A 19,843-nucleotide genomic window follows, 5' to 3' on the forward strand; every position below is an offset into this window, starting at 1 on the left:
GAGGCAGAGAGACATCAAGCTACTGCAGTTTTGTAGATTTCCTCACTAGGATGCAGGCACATGCGGGCGGGCAGGCCTGTACCTTGCCTGTGTTTGTTCCCTCCACTGTGCCAGGCACATACACTTGGTATATGGATAAAAACGAAAATAGCAGAAGCAAGTATTTATTGACAGCCTGCCAGCCACTGCATGACATGTGTGATCGCATTTAACAGTGCTCTGACATCTATATTTATTTTACAGTTAAGGAATTTTGAGACTTAGGGAAGTTAAGGGATTTTCCCAGGCTATACAGCTAGTGAGGAACACAAGGGGATTCATCCCTGGGTCTGTTTGTCTTAAAGCCCAAATGCTCATTCACTGCCCTCTCAGCCTCACTGAGACTCCTCGGGCATTGTCATTTTGAATGGAACCGCTGCTCCTGGGCCAGCTAATTCCTCATAAGCAGGACTCTGCACCCTCTATGTCTGGCTTTTCACACATTTCAGACTCTTGTACAATAGAAATAATGTGATGCAAGCCATCTCCTCTATGATATGCATGCTGCAGGGATAGAGTGGATGGATTGGTCCCTCTGCACCAGGGAACTCAGAGCACAGAAGCAAGCAATGCAGAGCAACCAAGATCTAGCTTCAGCGGGGCCAAAAGTTAAAGGTGGAACCGCATTTGGGATCCACAGTGAACCCTTGTTCATCATCTACAACCCACCTGAAATTCCAGGCCCACTTCTTGCTGGTCCTGTGGCAATGTTCCCTACCACTAGCTACCATGTGCTCAAAAAGGACAAACTTCATCCATAATTAATTAAAGCAAGAAAAATCTACAAAGTCCCACTAGTACAAGAAGCAAAAGAAAAAGGAGACAGGAGAGAAGGAGGAAGAGAAGAGGAATGGGGAGGAAAGGGAAGGAAAAATAGCTGCAAGCCTCATTGCAAAGACCAGCTGGGTGGTTTCCTGTTACCTGTCTTGGGAGTTTATTTTTACCACTCTTCTCATTTGCACACAAAACAGGGCATTGATTGCTGCTGGGGTGTGTGTGTGTGTGTGTGTGTGTGTGTGTGTCTGCTTGTGCACATGCACAGGGATGCATACACATGTGTCCAAAACCATGATTCTGACACCACAGCCCACAAATTGAAAACTGAATGCAGCCCATTCATGTACACCCAGTGGCTCTTTAAAGCTGTCTTTTTTGGATCAGAAGGTTACATTGTATGAGTCCCAGTTGAGCCAGAAGCCTCGTGGAGCCTCCTCAGCTTTAAGCTGCTTCCACTTAGGTCCCCAAACCTTGAGATCGATCCCCAGGCAGATCTCGTAGCTTTGAACAGACCCCTTTCTAACCACAGCAGTGCTGGAGGAACGTGCTGCATTTACCAGCATCTCCAAAGCACACTCAAGATTTACTTCAGCCACTTTGATCCATGTTAAAAGAGAATCCTGTTCAGAATGTAAGCCCTGTGTGGAGCGATTCTCCATATTTCCCTGGGGCCTCCTGAACTGCTGGGTGGCAGGGAGACCTGATGCCTTAGGAAAGCAAGCCAGACTTTGAAACAGCCTTTCCCACAGTGAGTTGGGGTTCTACAAGAACCAAAAGCTCTCTGATGCTGAGTGTGGCGGAAGGTGTGTATGCACAGGAAATCCCATTTCCCTGGACCCCAAACTACCAGGAAACTGACATAAATGGGTTTGGCAAGAAGTAAATTTGTACTCTTTTTATGAGAAAGTGACACATGACAAATTCTGGTTCGCCTAAGCAATAAACAAGCTGACCTCAGGAATTCACTTTTATTTTTTAAACGCCAGGTGTCAAATAAAATACCTGGCATCTCTTTTAGTAGACAGTCTCAGGTGGTAATGTTTAGAAAAAGAATCATGGATGGACAGGAAATTGGACACTTTCTGAGATTCCATAACCACTAAATTTCATTCTGCACAGTTCACAGAACCCTGATGCTCATAATGCTGTTTTTAGCCCTAGAGCATATAACACACTGTCAGATGTGTTATTGTCTAGTCTCCCCCAAACTCTGCTATTTCTAATAACTTTTTTTGGTAATAATTTCAGATTTATAAAAAGTTGTGAGGATACTGCAGGAGAATACTGTTCACCCAAGTCTAATTCCCCACAATGTGAACATCTTAATATTACTTAGTCAAAACTAAAGAAATCAATATTGCTACTGTATATACCTTAGTAGCTACTAGAGCCCAGATTTTATTGGATTTCACCCGTTTCTCCTCTAATGTCCTCTTCCGTTCCAGGATCTACTCCAGGACATGTGTTGCATTTCTTTTTTTATTTTTTATTTTATTGTATTTGGGCTCTGGGGTACATGTGTACATCCTGCATCCTGCAGGATTGTTGCATAGGTACACACATGCCATGGTGGTTTGCTGTCTCTATCCCTCCCCCTCCCCACTGTCGCCTACACCAGGCATTTCTCCCAGTGTTATCCCTCACCGTCCTCCCTGCCCCACCCCCGCTGTACCTTCCCTCCCCTGCCCTCCACCCCCCACCTAGCCCTGTGAGTGTTGTTCCCTTCCCTGTGCCCAAGTGTTCTCATTGTTCATCACCCACCTATTTCTTTTCCATGTCTCCTTAGTGTCCTCGGTGTGTGGCAGATTCTTCATCTTTCCTTGTTTTTTGTGACCTTGATAGTTTTCAGGGGTACAAGTACATCGGTAAAATGTTCTCCGAATTGGGATTTGTTTGATGTTTTTGTCTTGGTTTAAGGGTGTTAGGGGTTTTTGGAAAGAACACCACAGAGGTGAAGCGTTCTTCTCATGACATCCTATCAGGGTTAAATGACGCCACACAACATCGCTAGTGAGGTCAACCTCCATCACTCGGTGAAAGGATCGTTTGCCAGGTTTCCCAATTGCAAAGTCACCATTTCCCCCCTTTTCCTTTACTCTGTTCTTTAGAAACGAGTCTCTCAGTCCTGCCTACACTCAGGGAGGCCAGGGAGGACCAAGCCCCCGCTCCCACAATATGGAATATCCACATATATCTTTTGGAATTCTCCAATGTAAAAAACATCTCTCTTCTCCCTTATTTATTTAATTAGCCAATCATTTATTTACACTAACACAGATTCATGTATATGTATTTTATACTTTGAGTTATAATTCAAATATACACTATTTTATTGCACAAATGTTTCCACTTTTCCAGTTTTGCTACCATTGGAAGCTTAGGGAGCCTCCTGGGTCTTTTTGACACTCCTCTGCCCTTCTTTGTTCTTCCGTATTACTTTATGTTCTGACACTACCAGGTGATCCAGGCTCATCTTGCTATCTTGTATTCTTCTGCCCCTGTCCTTGAATCAGCATGTCCCTAAGGAGACCTGGCTCCTTTAATTGGAGAATGGTATTTGGAAACCAAGATCTGGCTGTTAGGCGTGACCATTGCTACTGAGATGTCATTGCTGATTGACCTTCTTAGGTCCTGGTCTTCTCTGTGGAGAGCTAAGTAAAGTATGTGTGTATACAACCCATGTATACACAAATATCTACAATTGTTTCTGTGTCTGTGTGTGTGTCTCTACGTGTGTGTATGTGGACGTGAGCTCATACTGATATCTCTAATGTTAACCTAATGTCACAGGGTCAAACTCTATTTTATAGGTATGATTATCAGACATGTTTTGTAGTTGTGGCTTAAAGCCTTTACCCAAGCCTCATAAGTAGTGATTAGAATCTGAACTCAACCCAGGGCCCTGGACTTTAGACCTCCAGCCCTTCACGTCAGCAGTGTCTGCGTTTAGCACAGATTCTGGAGCACATTCAGTGTTAGCACTTCTCAGAGCCAGAGGGAAGTAAAGGCAGCTTTAGTTTTGGTTTTCATAAAATATCATAAACAGCTTAATTTTCAAGAACCTTGCACAATAACCCAACTTTCTCAGTAACAAACCATACAGACGTTCGCTCACTTAGTCATGCCTCAACAAACATTTCTTGAGCCCTTACCGTGTGCCAACCCCACAGCCAGGTACCCTAATAAGTTACCTCTTTTAACCATCCCAAGTCTGCAGGACAGATACGATTCTGTCATTTTATAAATGAGGCTACTGATACCTAGAGAACCGAGAGACTTCCCTGAAGTCCCATACTTTCTACGAAATAATTGTTTTTCTTTTTATCAGCCAGCAAATATTTATGTAGAATGAATTATGTAGAACAGTAATCCAGCAAGTGTGGCAGGCAATAGCAATGTAAATAGCTTTTCTAGCAGGAGAGGCAGGCTTACAGACAAACAGTGAGGAAGAGACGAGTGAGCTCACACAAGGTGCAAGGAGGAACAGAAACCAGCAGACGAGAGCTGAGCTCTCCCTGGAGGGAACAGGAGTGGAGGTGGCTTTTTCAGGGTAGAGTAGTTTGCCCAGCACGCTCCACCTCGCCTGCGTCCGCCCCTTGTGCTGGGCCCTTTACCTAGAACTCCCAGTTCCCTGCATGGCCAGCACCTTGTCCCCCTGCTGGTTTAAGTACCCCCTCTTCAGAAAGGCCTTCCCTGACCAGCCTCTCTGAAGAAACTCCCCTTTCCTGCTCTCTCACATCACTTTGTTTATTTCTTTGATATCATCTGAACGCAAGGACCCTGTCTTTTTTGCTCACCATCGTATTCCTGGACTGGCATAGTACCTGGCACATAGTAAGTGCTCTGTAACATTGGTTGAATGAAAAATAGGATGAGAAGGGCAATCCTGGACATGCCTTACCTTCTCCCCTGTGAGGATGTCTAGTCTCAGTGGACTATACCAGAGTTCAAAGCATTTTGCTTATTTGAGAATGTGAAGCAGTTTTCAGAAGTAAACATGGGACTCACCTCAGGGCACCTGCTCTGGTCTTCCTGGGTGGGGTTTAAGCATCGCACTTGCAGAACACTTTTGACGGGCACTGAAGGGTGAGAACTGTAGTGCTGGAGACTGGCCCAAGCCTGAAAGCACTGTCCCTTCTCCTGCTTCTCACCTCCCACACATCCAAAACCACGTATCCCCGCTTGCCCTCTCACTGCATCCTTTTCCCTAGCCATTCCTTGATTCTACCCCTTTTCTGATTGATTCATCAACTTAATCTCAGCTACGAGTTTCCAGTCTCCAGACCCCTAGGAATAAGGCCTCTTAGAAGGACAGAGAGAACTAGAGGTTTTAGACCTAAACTATTTGGAATTCATTCGTTTTCTGTGGATTTTCTCAAAATAGTGTGCTAATTACAAAGGTGCACTGAAGTTATCTACACCCAAAGAAGAAAATGAGAAGGCCTGGTAACAAGCCCAAGTCTCTCCCATTCTAAAAAAATACGTATAAAAACAAACCTCACAGAACACTCATTCCCCTCCAGCTTTCCAAGAAATCAAGTTTCTCTTCTGCCTCTAACTGAACGGCAATTCAGTATGATGTTGAAGAGCACAGATTCTGGTGCCAGCCCACTTGGGCTGGAAGCTCAAAGCTTTACCAAGCTTCTATTGTACATGTACACATGAGAATAAAAGGCAGTGCTGACTGCTATGGAATTGGACTAAGTACTTAGCAGATATACATCATCTAAAACCTCCCACACAATTATAAAATTATTCCATTATCTTACTTTACAGAGGAGAAAATTCAAAATTCAAATTGTTGGTTGTGAAGTTGTATAATTGACAATGTTTTTAAAAGTTCCTCTTTGAACATCTGAGGAAATTATGAACAACAAGATAAGTGACAAGGGAATATAGTTTTCTAGACACAGAAAGTCAGCTTAAAATGGAGCAAAATGTACTGTCTAGAAATAAACCTAAACGCATTTGAGATCCTTGTATTTGATTAAAATAGCATTTCAAATCAGTGCTAAAACACTGGATTACTCAATAAATACAATGGACTAAAGACTAGACATTTTTTAAAAATTTAAGCTAGATGCCTATTTATACCTTATAGCAAAATAAATTTCAAATGATTAAAGACTGAATCACTTAAAAAATTGAACCATAAAAAACCTGAGCAATTGTATCTGTAATTTGTGATTGAAAAGTCACAAAGGGAAATATTAATATATCTGACTAGTAAAAATTTGCCCCCTTCACAAAGTTAAAAGAGAAATCACATACTGGGTAAATGTTTTCGTAATATGCCACACAGTGAATTATTTTCTCTTTGATTCAAAGAGCTCCTAAAAAAATCAAAAAGAAAAAAAAGTCAGCAAAGGACACAAACAAATGGTTTAAGGAAAAAGATTAAAGAACTGAAAATTTAGGAGAAAATGCTCACCCTTTCTTATAATTTAAAAAGTGAAAAATTAAGATGAGATTTTATCCCCCTCATGTATTTTGACTTCACAAAGCTCTTTGATGGTGATTAGGCAAGAAATTACCACAGAAATAGAAAAGGCTTTCTGTATTAGAGACCACAAAATTAAGCTGCTCTCTGCATATTTAAAGGCTTAAACCTTAGAGTTTAGAGTTTAGAGAGGTGGCTCATGCCTGTAATCCCAGCACTTTGGGAAGCCGAGGCAGGAGGATCACCTGAGGTCAGGAGTTCGAGACCAGGCCAACATGGTGAAACCCCATCTCTATTAAAAATATAAAAATTAGCCAGGCCAGGTTGCATGTACCTGTAGTCCTAGCTACTCAAAAGGCTGAAACAGGAGAATAGTTTGAACCCAGGAGATGGAGGTTGCAGTGAGCCAAGATTGCACAATTGCACTCCAGGCTGGGTGATAGAGCGAAACTCCATCTAAAAAAAAAAAAAAAAATCTAACCTCTAAGAGAACTGAGGACGGCATTGGAACATTGGAACACTATGTCTGGACCTATGCTCTACTGATCAATCTTTTCTGCAAGCATTTCACATGATCTTGCCATAGATTCAAAGCTGTATTTTTGCTAACACCCATATTTGGAATCTTGGCTAATTTACCTACTTAAACTTGTATAAAGACTGATTTGGGGGCTATTAAACTCATAGAGGTGTTAAGACTCTTCAGAGGACAGCAAAAATAATGCAAATGTTAAGTTACTATTGACTTTTGATAAGTGGAAGAAATCAAATTATTTCAAGGAAGATATTTCTATGATATTTGAGATATGAACATTTTTCTTGCCTGCTTTTGAGAAATTCAGAAAATGACAACTCTCTCTCTCGAGAACATGCTTATTAATTCCCTCAGCTCAAGAAAAGCTAATGACGCTAATGACTGGGAATGGTTCTAAAAGATCCTTTGAGTTTTAAGGCTTTAATCACTGGTCTCCCAGCATCCACTCTTGGCCCTCATCTTCACTTAATTAATCGCCCCTATTAGAGCTCAGCTCAAAGTCATTCCCTCTAAGTTTTCCCTGATGTCCCAAATTAAGCCAGTTCCTCCACAATTCCTCGCCATTCTTCGCACTCGATTTTTCCAGCATTTATTCCAATTGTAATTCAATAATTATAAAGTTATTATTTAATGTCTGCATCTTCTGTTAGGGTGTAAACTCCATGAAAGCAGTGACAGTTTGTCTGTTTCATTCTTCAAACATAGTGCTAGCCCCTGAAATTTCCTCAGAGCCTTACATAGTTCGCTGCATGCATTAATTACTAAACAACTATTTGTTGAATGAGAGTATGATAGAAAGAATAATCTCCCCCACCCCCAAGTTTACATTCTAGTCCCCAGTACCTGTGTCTGTTACTTTAGACAGCAAAAGGAGGTTTGGGGATGCAATTTAGTTAAGTATTTTGGACAGGGAGATTGTCCCAGATTATCTGGGTGAGTCTGATGTGATCACAAGAATCCTTACAAGAGGCAAGCATTGGGATCAGAGCAAGGGAGATAAATGTGACAACAGTGGTGGCATTTAGAGCCATGAGGCCATCACCACTAAAAACTAGAAGAAGCAAGGAATGGGTTCTCCCTGGGAACCTACAAAAGGACCCTGCTCTCCAGACAGCTTGATTTTAGCCCTGAATTTCTGACCTCCAGCACTGTAAAAGAATAGTTGTGTTGTTTTCAGCCACTAAGCTTATAGCAGCAATAGGAAACTAATACAAATAATTGATTTATCGTGTAACATAGAGTAAGACCGATCATACAACCTAAAGGCGAATAGAAAAAAAAAAGTAAAAGATTGTAACAAAAGACCCTTATGACTGAACCATACTCACCATTGGATTAACTCAATTATTTACCAGAAGTCATTTGTGTAAAGAATAGGTCAACATGCTATAAAATAAGAATATTCCATAGAGCCAAGTACTGGAGAGCTTGTTTATGTGCCCAGATACCAGGAAATAAACAGTCAAAATGGGACAGTGGTATTAGTTGTGAAACCTTGAACAATTCACTCAGCACCGGGTCTTGGATTTCTCATTTACAAAGTAGAGTTAAGAACAGTTATTTCCTATTTGGCAGAGTTAGTATAAAATTTAGAGATAAACTATATACGATGTTTGGTGTAGAACGTGAAGGCATAGAAGAACCCGTATGGCGTGAACTCTAAGAACTCTATAGCAGAGTGGTATGTGATGGTGGTGGTAAAATCAATGAATAATAATATCGGGAAAAGGAATCGGTAAAAATAATGCTATTTTAAATAAGGCATTTTTAAGAAAGGTCTTGCCTGGAGAATAGGAAGCAATAGCAAGGGTGTGATTAAGTACACTGATGATACTAATCGTTATACAATGCAGAATTAGCCTAGAAGCAGGAAAGAAGAAAATTTAGCTAAGAGTAAAATATGTATGAAGAAGAGACATTCAACGATAAAAGGGAATGCATTTTAAAGTAATGGCTTTTTCCTTTTCCTTTTACCCTTTTTTTCATCCCTGGAAGAAGAAAATGACGTGAACAGACTTTATTTTTAGCATATAATTTAAAGTCATAAATGCCCAGTGGAGCTGGAAAATGTCAGAACCTTAAAACCAAATTGGGCTTTGATAGAGCTAAATCCTGAATATTGGAAAAATAGCCACTGTAAAATACAGCAGAATGCAGATATAATAACAGACCGGCAAATTCTACACAAAGGCTGGACGTGCCACTATTTGATAAAAAACCCACAAGCAGTGGAACTTCTTGCCTTTGTCTTCCTGCTGAATAGAAATTGCCTTGAAGCCGTTTCCTGTACCTCTCTATTGGCTCTTTCTGCTCTTCCTGTCTTAGTTAGGGCTGCTCTAACAAAGTGTCCTAGACTGAGTGCCTTAAAAACAACAGAAATGTATTTTCACAGTTCTGGAGGCTAGAAGTTCAAGATCAGGGTGCCAGCAGGGTCAGGTTCTGGCAAGGGACCTCTTCTTGGGTGCAGACCACTATGTTCTCACATGGAGAAGAGAGGGCTCTCTCTAGCGTTTTCTTATAAGGGCACTCTTCAAATTGTGAGGGCTCCACCCTCATAACCTAATCACACTATCCAAAGGTCCCACCTCCAAACACCATCAGAGGGAGATTAGAGTTCCAACCTAGGAATTTGGTTGGTGTGGGGCGGGAGAACACAGTGCCTCATGCTGTAGCTATTTACATACTTACTCCCCTCCTCTAGTGGGCAGTAAAGTCCCTGAAGATCTCATCTTTCAAATCTTGCTCCATTTAAAAAATCAACTTATACCAGTGAATTCAGGCATTAGGAACAACCTGTCCTAACAAACTTCTAGAAAAGATGTGGCATAGATGAGCAGTCTCCCCACCCCCCACCTCCCCTCCATTCATGCATGCTCTTTGACAATAAAAAACGCCCGTTTCGAATCATCATTTAATTCCCAGGGGCTTTCTCCTTTGTGAGAATCTGTCACTGCTGTCAACCATGCGAACTGAACAAAGGCACGTTTTGTACTTTTCAAATCTACTGATGCTATAATTGTTAACAGGGAACTTGATCACTCAAAATTGTTCACTGTAGAAACTCATGCCTAAAAATACTGTTTTTCTTTCCTTCCTAAGTGTACCAGAATTCAATTCTTTAACATCACAGAACCTTAGAAAGCCCAATTACTGAATGTGTCGTGTACAATTCGCCTATACTCTTAAAATGGCTCCAGACATTCCATCGTGTCCCTGAGGATCCCCTGTTTGCCATGCTCTTTGTGTGCTTACCATTGTAGTCAATAGAGCTGAATGGGCTTTGGCTGAAACCTATGAATGTTTAGGAAAACGCCCAACCTAAATACTATTTATTCCCACAAAGCGGCCCAAAGCCGTGACGTGGCTTTCGCAAGGGAGGATTTCATTCTCAGATTTTCCAAACTTTTGTTAAACTTAAAAAAAAAAAAAAGTTTCATTTTTAGCACTCCCCTTAACATCTCCCAGAGCAGAGTGAAAAAGAATGGACTTTGTGCCAAGTGGGTCTGAACAGGATCTGAACCGTGCCACTCATTGTCTTTGTGACTTTGGGGGAGTTATTTATCTACTCTAAGCCTCAGTTTACCACATCTATAGAAAAAGGAGAATAGCAACTACTACTTAACACTTTCCAAACTGTTTTCTAATTACAGTGTTTACTGTCAATCTTCTCTCCTAGATTATAACACTCTTGAAGTCTCATTCCCTACTATGTCCCTGGCATATAATTCACAATGCAACATTGTATTAGTCCATTCTTGCACTGGTATAAGGAGATACTTGAAACTGGGTAATTTACAAAGAAAAGAGGTTTAATTGGCTCATGGTTCTGCAGGCTGGTACAGGAATCATGGCTGGTGAGGCCTCAGGAAACTTACAATCATGGCAGAAGGCAAGTACAAAGCAGGCACATCTTGCATGGCAAGAGCAGGAGGAAGAGAGAGCAAAGGGGGTGGTGCTTCATACTTTTAAACAACCAGATCTCGTGAGAACTCACCCACTATCATGAGAAGAGCAAGGGGGAAATCCACCCTCATGATCCAGTCTCCTCCCACCAGGGCCCTCCTCTAGTATTGGGTGTCACAATTCAACGTGAGATTCAGGCAGGGACACAAATCCAAAACTTATCAAACATAAACACTAAAGAAGTATTTGTAAAATAAATGGATAGAATGAACAACTGCACAAAGAAATGACTGACTGGGAGAATACTTCTTTCTCCTTTCCTTACCAATCATATTCCTGCCACCATGCTTGTACCAGGGTTGCATGAATTTCCACCCACGTGCCTAGGTTCTTGACACCCAGAGCCTGTCCTCTCATCTATCTGACCTTTTGCATTAAACTGTCTTCACTCCATGGGAGCCACACTTGCCCTTCCCCAAGGCCTGGTCAAACCTCATAGATCATATTTTCTTGCTTGTGTTTCTTTCTTGCATTTTGGGCTTACTTCATTCTTGGAAAACAGTGTTTCAGTGGCGGGAAAGGCCCTGGAGTCTGGAAATTCGAGTGCTGATGTCAGCTGTGCTTGCATACTGGCCCTGGTTAAATTGTGTCATCTCTCTGAGCCTCAGTTTTATCACCTGTAAAACAGGGAGAGTAATACTTTCTTCTCAGGGCAATTTTCAGGATCCTTGGAAAATAGCATACATTTCTATAGGCTGACATTGCAATTGTTATAATCTTTCCAGTTGTGTATTGATGACATTACATACCAAAATAAAAACATCAATTATTGTTAATACTAATGTCATGCTTACTAATATGCAAGACACTATTTTTAAGTGCAATCTTGGTCAATCCTCACAATGCTATTATCATCTCAATTTTACAGATGAAGAAACTGAGGCTCAGAGTGCTTAACTAACTTGCCCAAGGTCCTACACCTAATAACTAATGAAGCCAGGATTTGAACCCACAAACACTCTATGGCCCAAAATCATTTTAAATGGCAAATAACAATAGAGGCAAATATTTAAAGTTTCTACTGAAGATGCACATTTTGCTCCCATCCAAATGGCTAAATCAGACCACAGTACTTTCTTCCTTTTCCTTGGGCTCCCATGTGGCTGATGCCTGGCAGAGCATAAGCCCTAACAGAGCACCACTTTGCCCAAAAAACTGATAGTGATGAGCACTTGGCCCTTGCTCGTCCATCATCCAAATTACTCTTACTTCAAGGTCAAGAACAAAAATCACCCTGGGGAGCAAAAGAAGTTGTATGAGTCTGTGGGGCTGTGACCAAAAACTGGGGTGCTTAAACAACAGAAAACAATTGTCTGACAGTTATGGAGGCTGAAGTTCAAGAAATCAGCAGGGTTAGCTTCTGACGGCTGTGAGAGAAAATCTGTTTTATGCCTTTTTCCTCTCAGCTCTGGTGGTTTGCTGGGAATTTTTGGTGTTTCTTACAGTTAGCATTCTCTCTGTATCTTCACATCATCTTCCCTCTATGTGTCTTTTTCTCTTCCTTTGCACGGCGTTCTGTTTATAAGGATGCCAGCCTACCCTGCTCCAATATGACCTTACCTCAGCTTAACTATAAGGTTGGTGCAAAAGTAATTGTGGTTTTTGTCATTGCTTTTAATAATTACACCTGCAATGACTCTTTTTCCAAATAAGGTCACATTCTGAGCTGCTGCAGGGTTATGATCTCAGCACATGAATTTTGGCGAGACACAATTCAAAATTCAACCCATAAAAGCAGTCAATAATCCCCAAGCCTCACCTCTTGTCTGAAGACTTTGGGCTGGCTTTGGTTTGGGTAGACACTTAAATCTTTCTAGACAGAAGCGTTGTGGTGAGCCCCCGTGGCTATACACTACAGTGTGATCTGATGATAAGGACTAAACAGAGACTGGAAAAGGGCTGTATTTTTCAGACATTGTCTCATTCCTCTGTTCAGTCGACATTACTTCTATGCATGGGAGTGTATTATAATGTGGAATGTAAAGAAAACAGAAAAGGAAAGCTCGACCCAAGAAACAGAAGCTGAGACGGCTTCAGGAGGGAGCAACCCTTGTATTGAGCTTTCAAAGGAAATATCTGAAAAATACAGCCCTTTCCTAGTTTCTACTTAGTCCTTTCCATTTTCGTGATTTTGTGAATTTAAGTCAACAGATACTTGTTGCCTACATGCCCTGGGCTCAATATTATTAAAGATGTCAAGTGAAATGAAAAAGTATAGCCCAGAGCCTCAACCGCCCAACCCAGGAGCTCTCAGGGTTATTGGAGAGACAAGACTTCAGTTCTGCAGCTGGAAAATTAACCAGATGGAGGTAGGGCGGGGACTTCTAGAATGCCAGTTCCCGGGTGGATCCATGTGATGCCAGTTTCAAAGGCCAGAAACTCCATTTTTGTTATCTGGCACACTGTAAATGAGAAAGCTGCGCATGGGTTTTGAAGACTGAACGCTCTGGAGCTGAATCCTAAGCAGAACTCCCTCTAGTCTGCCCCTACCTGTGTGATCCGGTGAGGTGCTTGACCTCTGGGTGAACTGTGCTGTAAAGGAGGGATAATGTATGCTTTCTAGGGGTGATGAGGGATTTGAGTGAGAGCTTAGCTGAAGCTGAAGGTCCCCTGAGAAGCTTTCTCCCCCTAAGGGTGATGTAAACTATCTTCCTTTGTACCTGTGCCCCCTTGGCTCCTGTGCACAGCTATTCTGAGCCTGGAATCCCTGACTTATCCTTCCCCACCTACTCAAGGCCGTGAGCTTCCTGAAGGCCCTTGCCTATGCTATTGCAGCAGCTTCAAGTTGACCAGGCTGGGGCCCTTCTCCAGCCTTGGGTGATGCCCAGGGGGAGCCAGTGGTGGCTTCTAGAGCTTTCTGCCACCATTCACTTTGTTGTTGGGTAGAATCAATTGCCATTTTCTGAATCTTAGGTAGCATATCTGAAAATGTAGCTGCAGGACAAGTCTGTCACCATCACCGCCAGGTTGCCATCCCTAACCATGGGGACAGCCTCTGCCAAAGGGCAGTTGTGAGAGCCACTGTGGCTCAGACTTCAGGCAACCCTGGGTCTGAGGGCATGACTCCATATTTTTGTCACACCAAAACTTGCACCCTACACACGGCCACTGTGTCTGCACTGATTGAGCCCTGTTGCCCCAGTGTCAAGGATGCTGGTGAGATTCTACCCAAGGGATTCTACCTGCATGGGATTCTGCCCCTACCTGTGTGATCAGGTGAGGTGCTTGACCTCTGGGCGGACTGCACTGTAAAGAGGACAGCTGCCTACTTCCTACATCCCAGCTGCATGGGAAGTAGGCAGCTGTCCCCTTTACTTTACAGCGCAGATGAGGGCATCTTCATCTTTGAATGTGCTAAAAGCTCAACTGCTCCCTCTTTGCTTCAATTTGCTGTTACCCAAACTGCATCTTGCAGAAATGCTTCTAATTTTCTAGTTTGTGGATCCTACCCTTCCCCAATTTCTAGTAGAAACCTGTATTTTCCCAGCAGTTATTGTGACTAGAATTTGGAAGGGGGTGCTGAGTAAATGGGTGTGTCTGGCTGTCCATCTGAGACCAGGACTCTGTTCCCACACTTGGATGCTTTGACTCCCCTCCTTGGCAAGAGCTGGTGCATTTCCCTGCAGCCCCAGCCCTGGCTCCCTCTGCCACCCCTATATGCACTAGTATCAGGGACTCGGCCACATCCAGATGAACCTGCCCTAGACTTCGCGGGAGGACACAGAAGCCGCCCATCCCGCCTCAGCCCCACAGCCTCTGCTACAGTGCTTACCACATCCTGTTTTCATGGTTTGTCCGTACCTCCCAACAAACATCGAGCCCCAGAGAACAGAGCTGGGTTAGAATCAAATTGGTTCTCGCACAGGGATTCAGCACTCTCTGCTTCATCCCACTTCTGTTTACTGTACTTGCTCGAGGTCAGTTTCCTTGCCAGGGATGAAGCTCGGGGAGGGAAGGGATGTCTATGCCATTCACCATGGGTTTCAACGCTAGATCCCCAGGGCCCTCACTTGCATATTGGTACACTGAGCACATCATTTTCCTCAGTGAGAAACAAGACAACATGGATTGAGCTCTTTTCTGAAAGCATTTATTGCTGAGCTGGTACTCATTGTTTAAAATTTAGAAAACCTGAAAAGAGCAAAAGAAAAAAGCTATCACCCATCATTATTCTAGCATATTCCTTTGCCACGTTTTTTCCTATGTGCATAAAATTTGGTAGCCTGTTTTCCTTGTTTAACATACTATATTAACTACTTTCTTTTGCTTTTATTTCCATGTTTACTGAGCACCTACTATGCAACAACTCTCAGGGGCTTAGGGACTGTGAGAGGCTCTGAAGATTTTAAACTGGGCCTGAGAATGCAAAGCAGTATTTCTGAGACAGAGAGGCAGGGGCACATGATTGAGGCAGAGGACTACCACCTTCACGTTTTAAAATGTGAGGAATGAGCTCTTGGCTGATAGAAGCAGCCACAGAGGGCACCATAAGTGAAGTTTGCACTAAAATCTGGTGTCTGTTACACTGACTATGCCAGAGTTGCTTAATTTACACAACAGGAGAATTTTCAGGGTTTGCTCGAATTTCCAGAAAAGGTCAAAAGTGCATTTAATGAGGTCAGTTTTTGAATGGGGCCATTCCCTAAACAGCTTTTCTAGTAAAGATGTCACGTTTCAAAAGGGAAGATCGGGATCAACTCTTTTGGCCTACTGCCAACCAATCAGAAGGGATACTGGGTGCGGTGGGAGCACAGCCTGGAGGTGCCCACTGGGTGGGACTATCACAGTGGCCCCATAGTTGACAGATCACAAGGAGGCCTGGGGGAGTCCAAGCAAGAGGCTGGATGGTCAGGGCAGGAGTAGAGGACCTTCAGGGGCTTAGGGACACAGCTGTTCACCAACTGGCACAGTAGCCTTTCAATGTTTTAGGAAACATACACCATAGCAGGGCACCCTGGCAACCAAACCCACCTGAAGAGCAACTTTTCCTCTCAAGTCATCAACACACACTCTTAGCAGCCAACAGGCAGAGCTTTCCAATTATTGAGCAGATTACTTTAGGGCTGTACAGGTAGCAGGCCCAGGAGAGGGGTAGCAGGACATGTACATTATCTGGGTTTGAAAGCTATGGGAAGCAGTGCTGAGATCAAATCCTCCTCATCCCCACCCACCTCAGGGTTGCTCTTCTTCCACCTCCCAACAAATAGACAAACACAGTGGCCTCAGGAGTTGCACAGCAATTGTCACTGGTAGTAATGCGCTAACTCTTTATTGTTGCAATGTGTGTACACTTGGAAGATGCACTTTGATGCTCTCACAATGGTTGAAAGAGGACAGGGGATCTCCAACCAGGGGAAGAGGAGGTGACTGAGAGATGAGGTGTTAGCTTGCACAGCAACTGTAGGTCATTCTTCACCGCTAAAACACCAGACACTCAAGCAGGCTGTTGACAGCTTCCAACTGGGAGGTTTTAGACACAAGAATAGTAAATTGCTTATGGAGATCAGTGTAGCAGAAGGGTCAGGAAGCAGAGGTTCAGATTGCCTCTCTGCCAGACCCCAACTATGAGATCTCTTAGGTTTTCTGCATCTCAGTTTCCTCATCTGTGAAATGGTCATATCTCACAGGGCTGTTTAAAGAGTACATAAGATAATGTTCCCAAAGTACTTAGCACCGCATCTGACACAAAGCAAAGTCCAAAATAAAGGGAGCTATTAATGTGCAATTGCCTTCTTGTGAATTATTTTATTACAAATTTACAGAGTAGTTCATTTATTGAAAACTTATGGACTTTAAATATCCTAACTTTAGAAAAGATGTAGGAAGAAAAGATAAGACATGAGTTGTAATGTTATCTAACTTTGCTTTTATAGGCGGCATGGGAATTTACACTAGAGAAGGCAAGACAAATTGTCAAGAAGCCCCCGATTCTGGTAAGCACTCAGCGGGTAGAACGCCAGCCTCTTCCTTGGCATGCCCTCTCTGGCCCCAGCTCTCACATCCCAAAGGCAAGGACTGCTCTGGATATAAGCCTGCAATGCACCATAGCTACATGGGATGGAAGTAGGAACATAAGCTGCTTCCACTTGTGTTTCCTGCCTTTTCACTGCTGCGTGGTTTTTCAGCCTTAGCACTGCTGACATTTGGGGCAGGATAATCCTTTGTGGTGCTGGCTGTCCTGGGCTTTGTAGGGTATTCAGTAGCAGCTCTGACCTCTACCTACTGGATGCCAGTGTACCACCACCCACCCCTCCCTAGTCACAACAATCAAAAATGCCTCCTAACATTGCCAAATGTGCCCTGGAAAGCAAAACACCCCTGTTGAGAACTGCTGCTTTTCAGTAAACCATCTTGGAGGAGGCTGTATCCTCCTGCTCCTCCACTTTCTAAAATTGTGACCTCAAGCAAGGTGCTCAATTTCACTGAGCCCCAGTTTTCTTGTTTGTAAGACAGGGATGATAATACTGTACTCCAGTGTTGGGACTGATAGAGTTGAGAGTGTAGAGAGCATCTGGGATCTTGCCTAGGACTTACCAAGTCCTCAATAAATGAGAGTTAAAGTTATCACAATTTTTATTCATGTTCCCTTAATTTGTCCTCTTGTATAACAATACTCTCGTTCAACAGATAGAATGTTTACTTCAGATCAGTTTTCACAGGCTTAATTGACTTAGGCTCTGGTTGCAAATCAGCCCCATTTGAAAATGAAACAGAAAAGTACATCTTTAAAGCACAACATCATTGTCAATGCCAAAGATCCTGGCGGTAAGGAAGCATCCATCAGCAATGGGAGGGCACAGACCTCATCCTTGGCTTCTCCCTGCTAGCTAGCTCATCGTTCACCTTGATGCACTACATTTGAGGTATTATTGATTTGGCAACATAGAAATAAAAGGGAGGAAAATCCCTCATGGCTAGGCTTGCCAAATTTCTCAAGTAAAAATATGGGATGCCCAGTTAAATTTGAATTTCAGATAAACAACAAACAGTGTTTTAGTATATCTAGTGCAACATTTTATCTGGCAACCCTGCTCACGGAGAGCATATGGGTTTTGATGAACAAGGCCAATAAATACATGTTAAGTGGCAATATGTAGACATTTCTACATAATTGATTAATCAATCACAATGTCTGCATTGTCAATCATTATTTAATTCAATGAATAATTAAAGGCTAATAGTAGCCTGATTAGCCAATTTGCTTAAGTTGTTGAATAAGATATCGAAACACCGTAGAAAACTCTTGACGACCCCCTTCAGAATTCTGAGCAGAAATGGAGAACAATACAACATGTATTTTATTCTTCTCAACACACTCCTAAGAACTTATTCTCCAGGCATTGTTTACTTCACTAGCAAAAACTGGCTTGGCATTAACTCCTAATTGGGATTTTACAATTTTTTACTTCTGTCACCAGAATTGCAAGCATTAATTCATGGAGCAGGATTCCAATAATTACTTGGGAGAAGTGAAAAAAAATTCTACTAAACAATTCAACAATAAAAATACTCTTCTGAAACCTCCACCAATTTGCTGTCCAGATTACAGCTATCAAAGAAAAAATAATCAGAAAATGCAAATAAGTATCTCTGAAAAAACTGCTCAGAGAGTATTGGCTGCAATTAATTCCACCGTGATGGCTGACATGACTGCAGACCTGGCCGGAGCGCAGAAAGCTGCACTCAGTAGGTTGCATATCATTTCAGCACAGCCTATCAGTCAGAATTCAGACCTGGAAACAGTTATGCATTATTGAAGGAAATCAAACATTCCAGAGAAAGCCTGGATCTCAATGAGGCCTGGATAGGCTCCTAGAGGGGACGTTTCATGGATTTGACAGAGCATTGAATATCTAACAGCACCTGAGTTATGGAATCACTTAATTCTCACTTCTACAAAGTAGACAGAGTATTTTGTTATCAACCCCATTTTACAGATGAGTACTGAGTCTCAGGTAGGTTATGTGCTCACCCCACATAGCTAGTAAGTGAGAAACCCCACATTTAAATCCAGAGCTAGCTATCCCCACATTCAATACCTTTTCTACCAGGCCAGTAGTTTTCAGCAAGGCCTCCTCAGTGCTAAACTTAGGGGAGCACCATTTATATCACAGGCTATGTGGATGTTGGAATCGTACAGTGGACAACCTGTGCAGCTCTAAATGACAGCCCCGATCGCAAACCCACCCGCTCCATAGAATCATCTGGGAAGCCTTTACTAGTTGCTGATGTCCAAACCCCACCCCAGACCAATTAAATCCAGGTAATATAATACACGACAAGGATTGTAAAGCACTTGGTCACACAGAAATTCAATTTCAGCTTGGCCATGTACAGAAGAGTGATGACTCTCCCCCTTTGACTTTCCATGTGCCCCATTCAGCCCATTTTTCTTTATTCAGCCCCTGTCTGTTGTTCTGCATTCATTTGACATCCTGGTGTGGGGAAGCTCAGGAATCTGGTTAAATAGATTGCAAAGCAAAGATGCTGCATGACTCCTATCCCCAGGGACAGCCCTGATTTGAGACTCTCATTTTAGATGGGATTAGATGCAGCCAGTTGCAATATTTTAAATGTATTGCTGAGTTAATAACAGCCCACATTTTATCTCTATCTAGCAAAGTTCAAATTGAAAGGAGGAGGCTGGCAAATAGGCAAGGAAGACCCATACAGTATTGCTCGGGGCCCATCTCTGTTCTCTTTGCAAGTAAATTGTAAGAGAAGCGTGGTCTTTCCCATACTATGTAACGAAAAGACCAGATAATGAAAACCTCTATCTAAGCAGGAGGAGTTCTAGGGGCCCCTACATCATCTGCCACTTATTTCCTAACCCCAATTTTTACACAATGAATGGCCAAGGCAGCTGCAGCCACCAGGCTGAATTTTGAACGCAAACAGCTGTGTAATTATACAACTGCATTCTATTGTACCTTTTGTGTAGTAACTATAAAACTGTTCATATACATTTTTAAATATATTGGTTGTTATCAGTGTTAACATCTACATTGTGGTTAGGAGAATTAGACCAAGGACTTCAGACTAAACTGAATATTAAAAGAGCCTCAAACATTCAAATGCAACCTGACTTC

The 19,843-nt window shown here is 42.6% G+C and overlaps 1 protein-coding gene and 1 long non-coding RNA gene across 6 annotated transcripts in view; one reads left to right on the forward strand and one right to left on the reverse strand.

Annotated features, from left to right (window-relative positions):
- AOAH (acyloxyacyl hydrolase) overlaps positions 1-19,843 on the forward strand; it is a 191,842-nt gene that overhangs the window by 60,501 nt on the left and 111,498 nt on the right. For 3 of the 4 annotated variants that reach the window (XM_032286785.1, XM_032286788.1, XM_032286787.1), the window contains exon 5: positions 16,628-16,687. The exons of the other annotated variant lie outside the window; for it this stretch is intronic. In XM_032286785.1, the coding sequence (XP_032142676.1) occupies positions 16,628-16,687 (60 nt within the window). The remainder of the gene's footprint in view (positions 1-16,627; positions 16,688-19,843) is intronic. 4 annotated transcript variants of the gene reach the window in all.
- The window catches only part of LOC116557338, a 141,356-nt gene continuing 136,335 nt past the window's right edge, over positions 14,823-19,843 (reverse strand). For both annotated transcript variants that reach the window (XR_004271472.1, XR_004271473.1), the window contains exon 3: positions 14,823-14,885. This is a non-coding gene — a long non-coding RNA (uncharacterized LOC116557338). The remainder of the gene's footprint in view (positions 14,886-19,843) is intronic.

The sequence above is a fragment of the Sapajus apella genome, unplaced genomic scaffold (genome assembly GCF_009761245.1).
Source record: "Sapajus apella isolate SASKATOON/1434 unplaced genomic scaffold, GSC_monkey_1.0 scaffold19, whole genome shotgun sequence".
Taxonomy (NCBI): domain Eukaryota; kingdom Metazoa; phylum Chordata; class Mammalia; order Primates; family Cebidae; genus Sapajus; species Sapajus apella.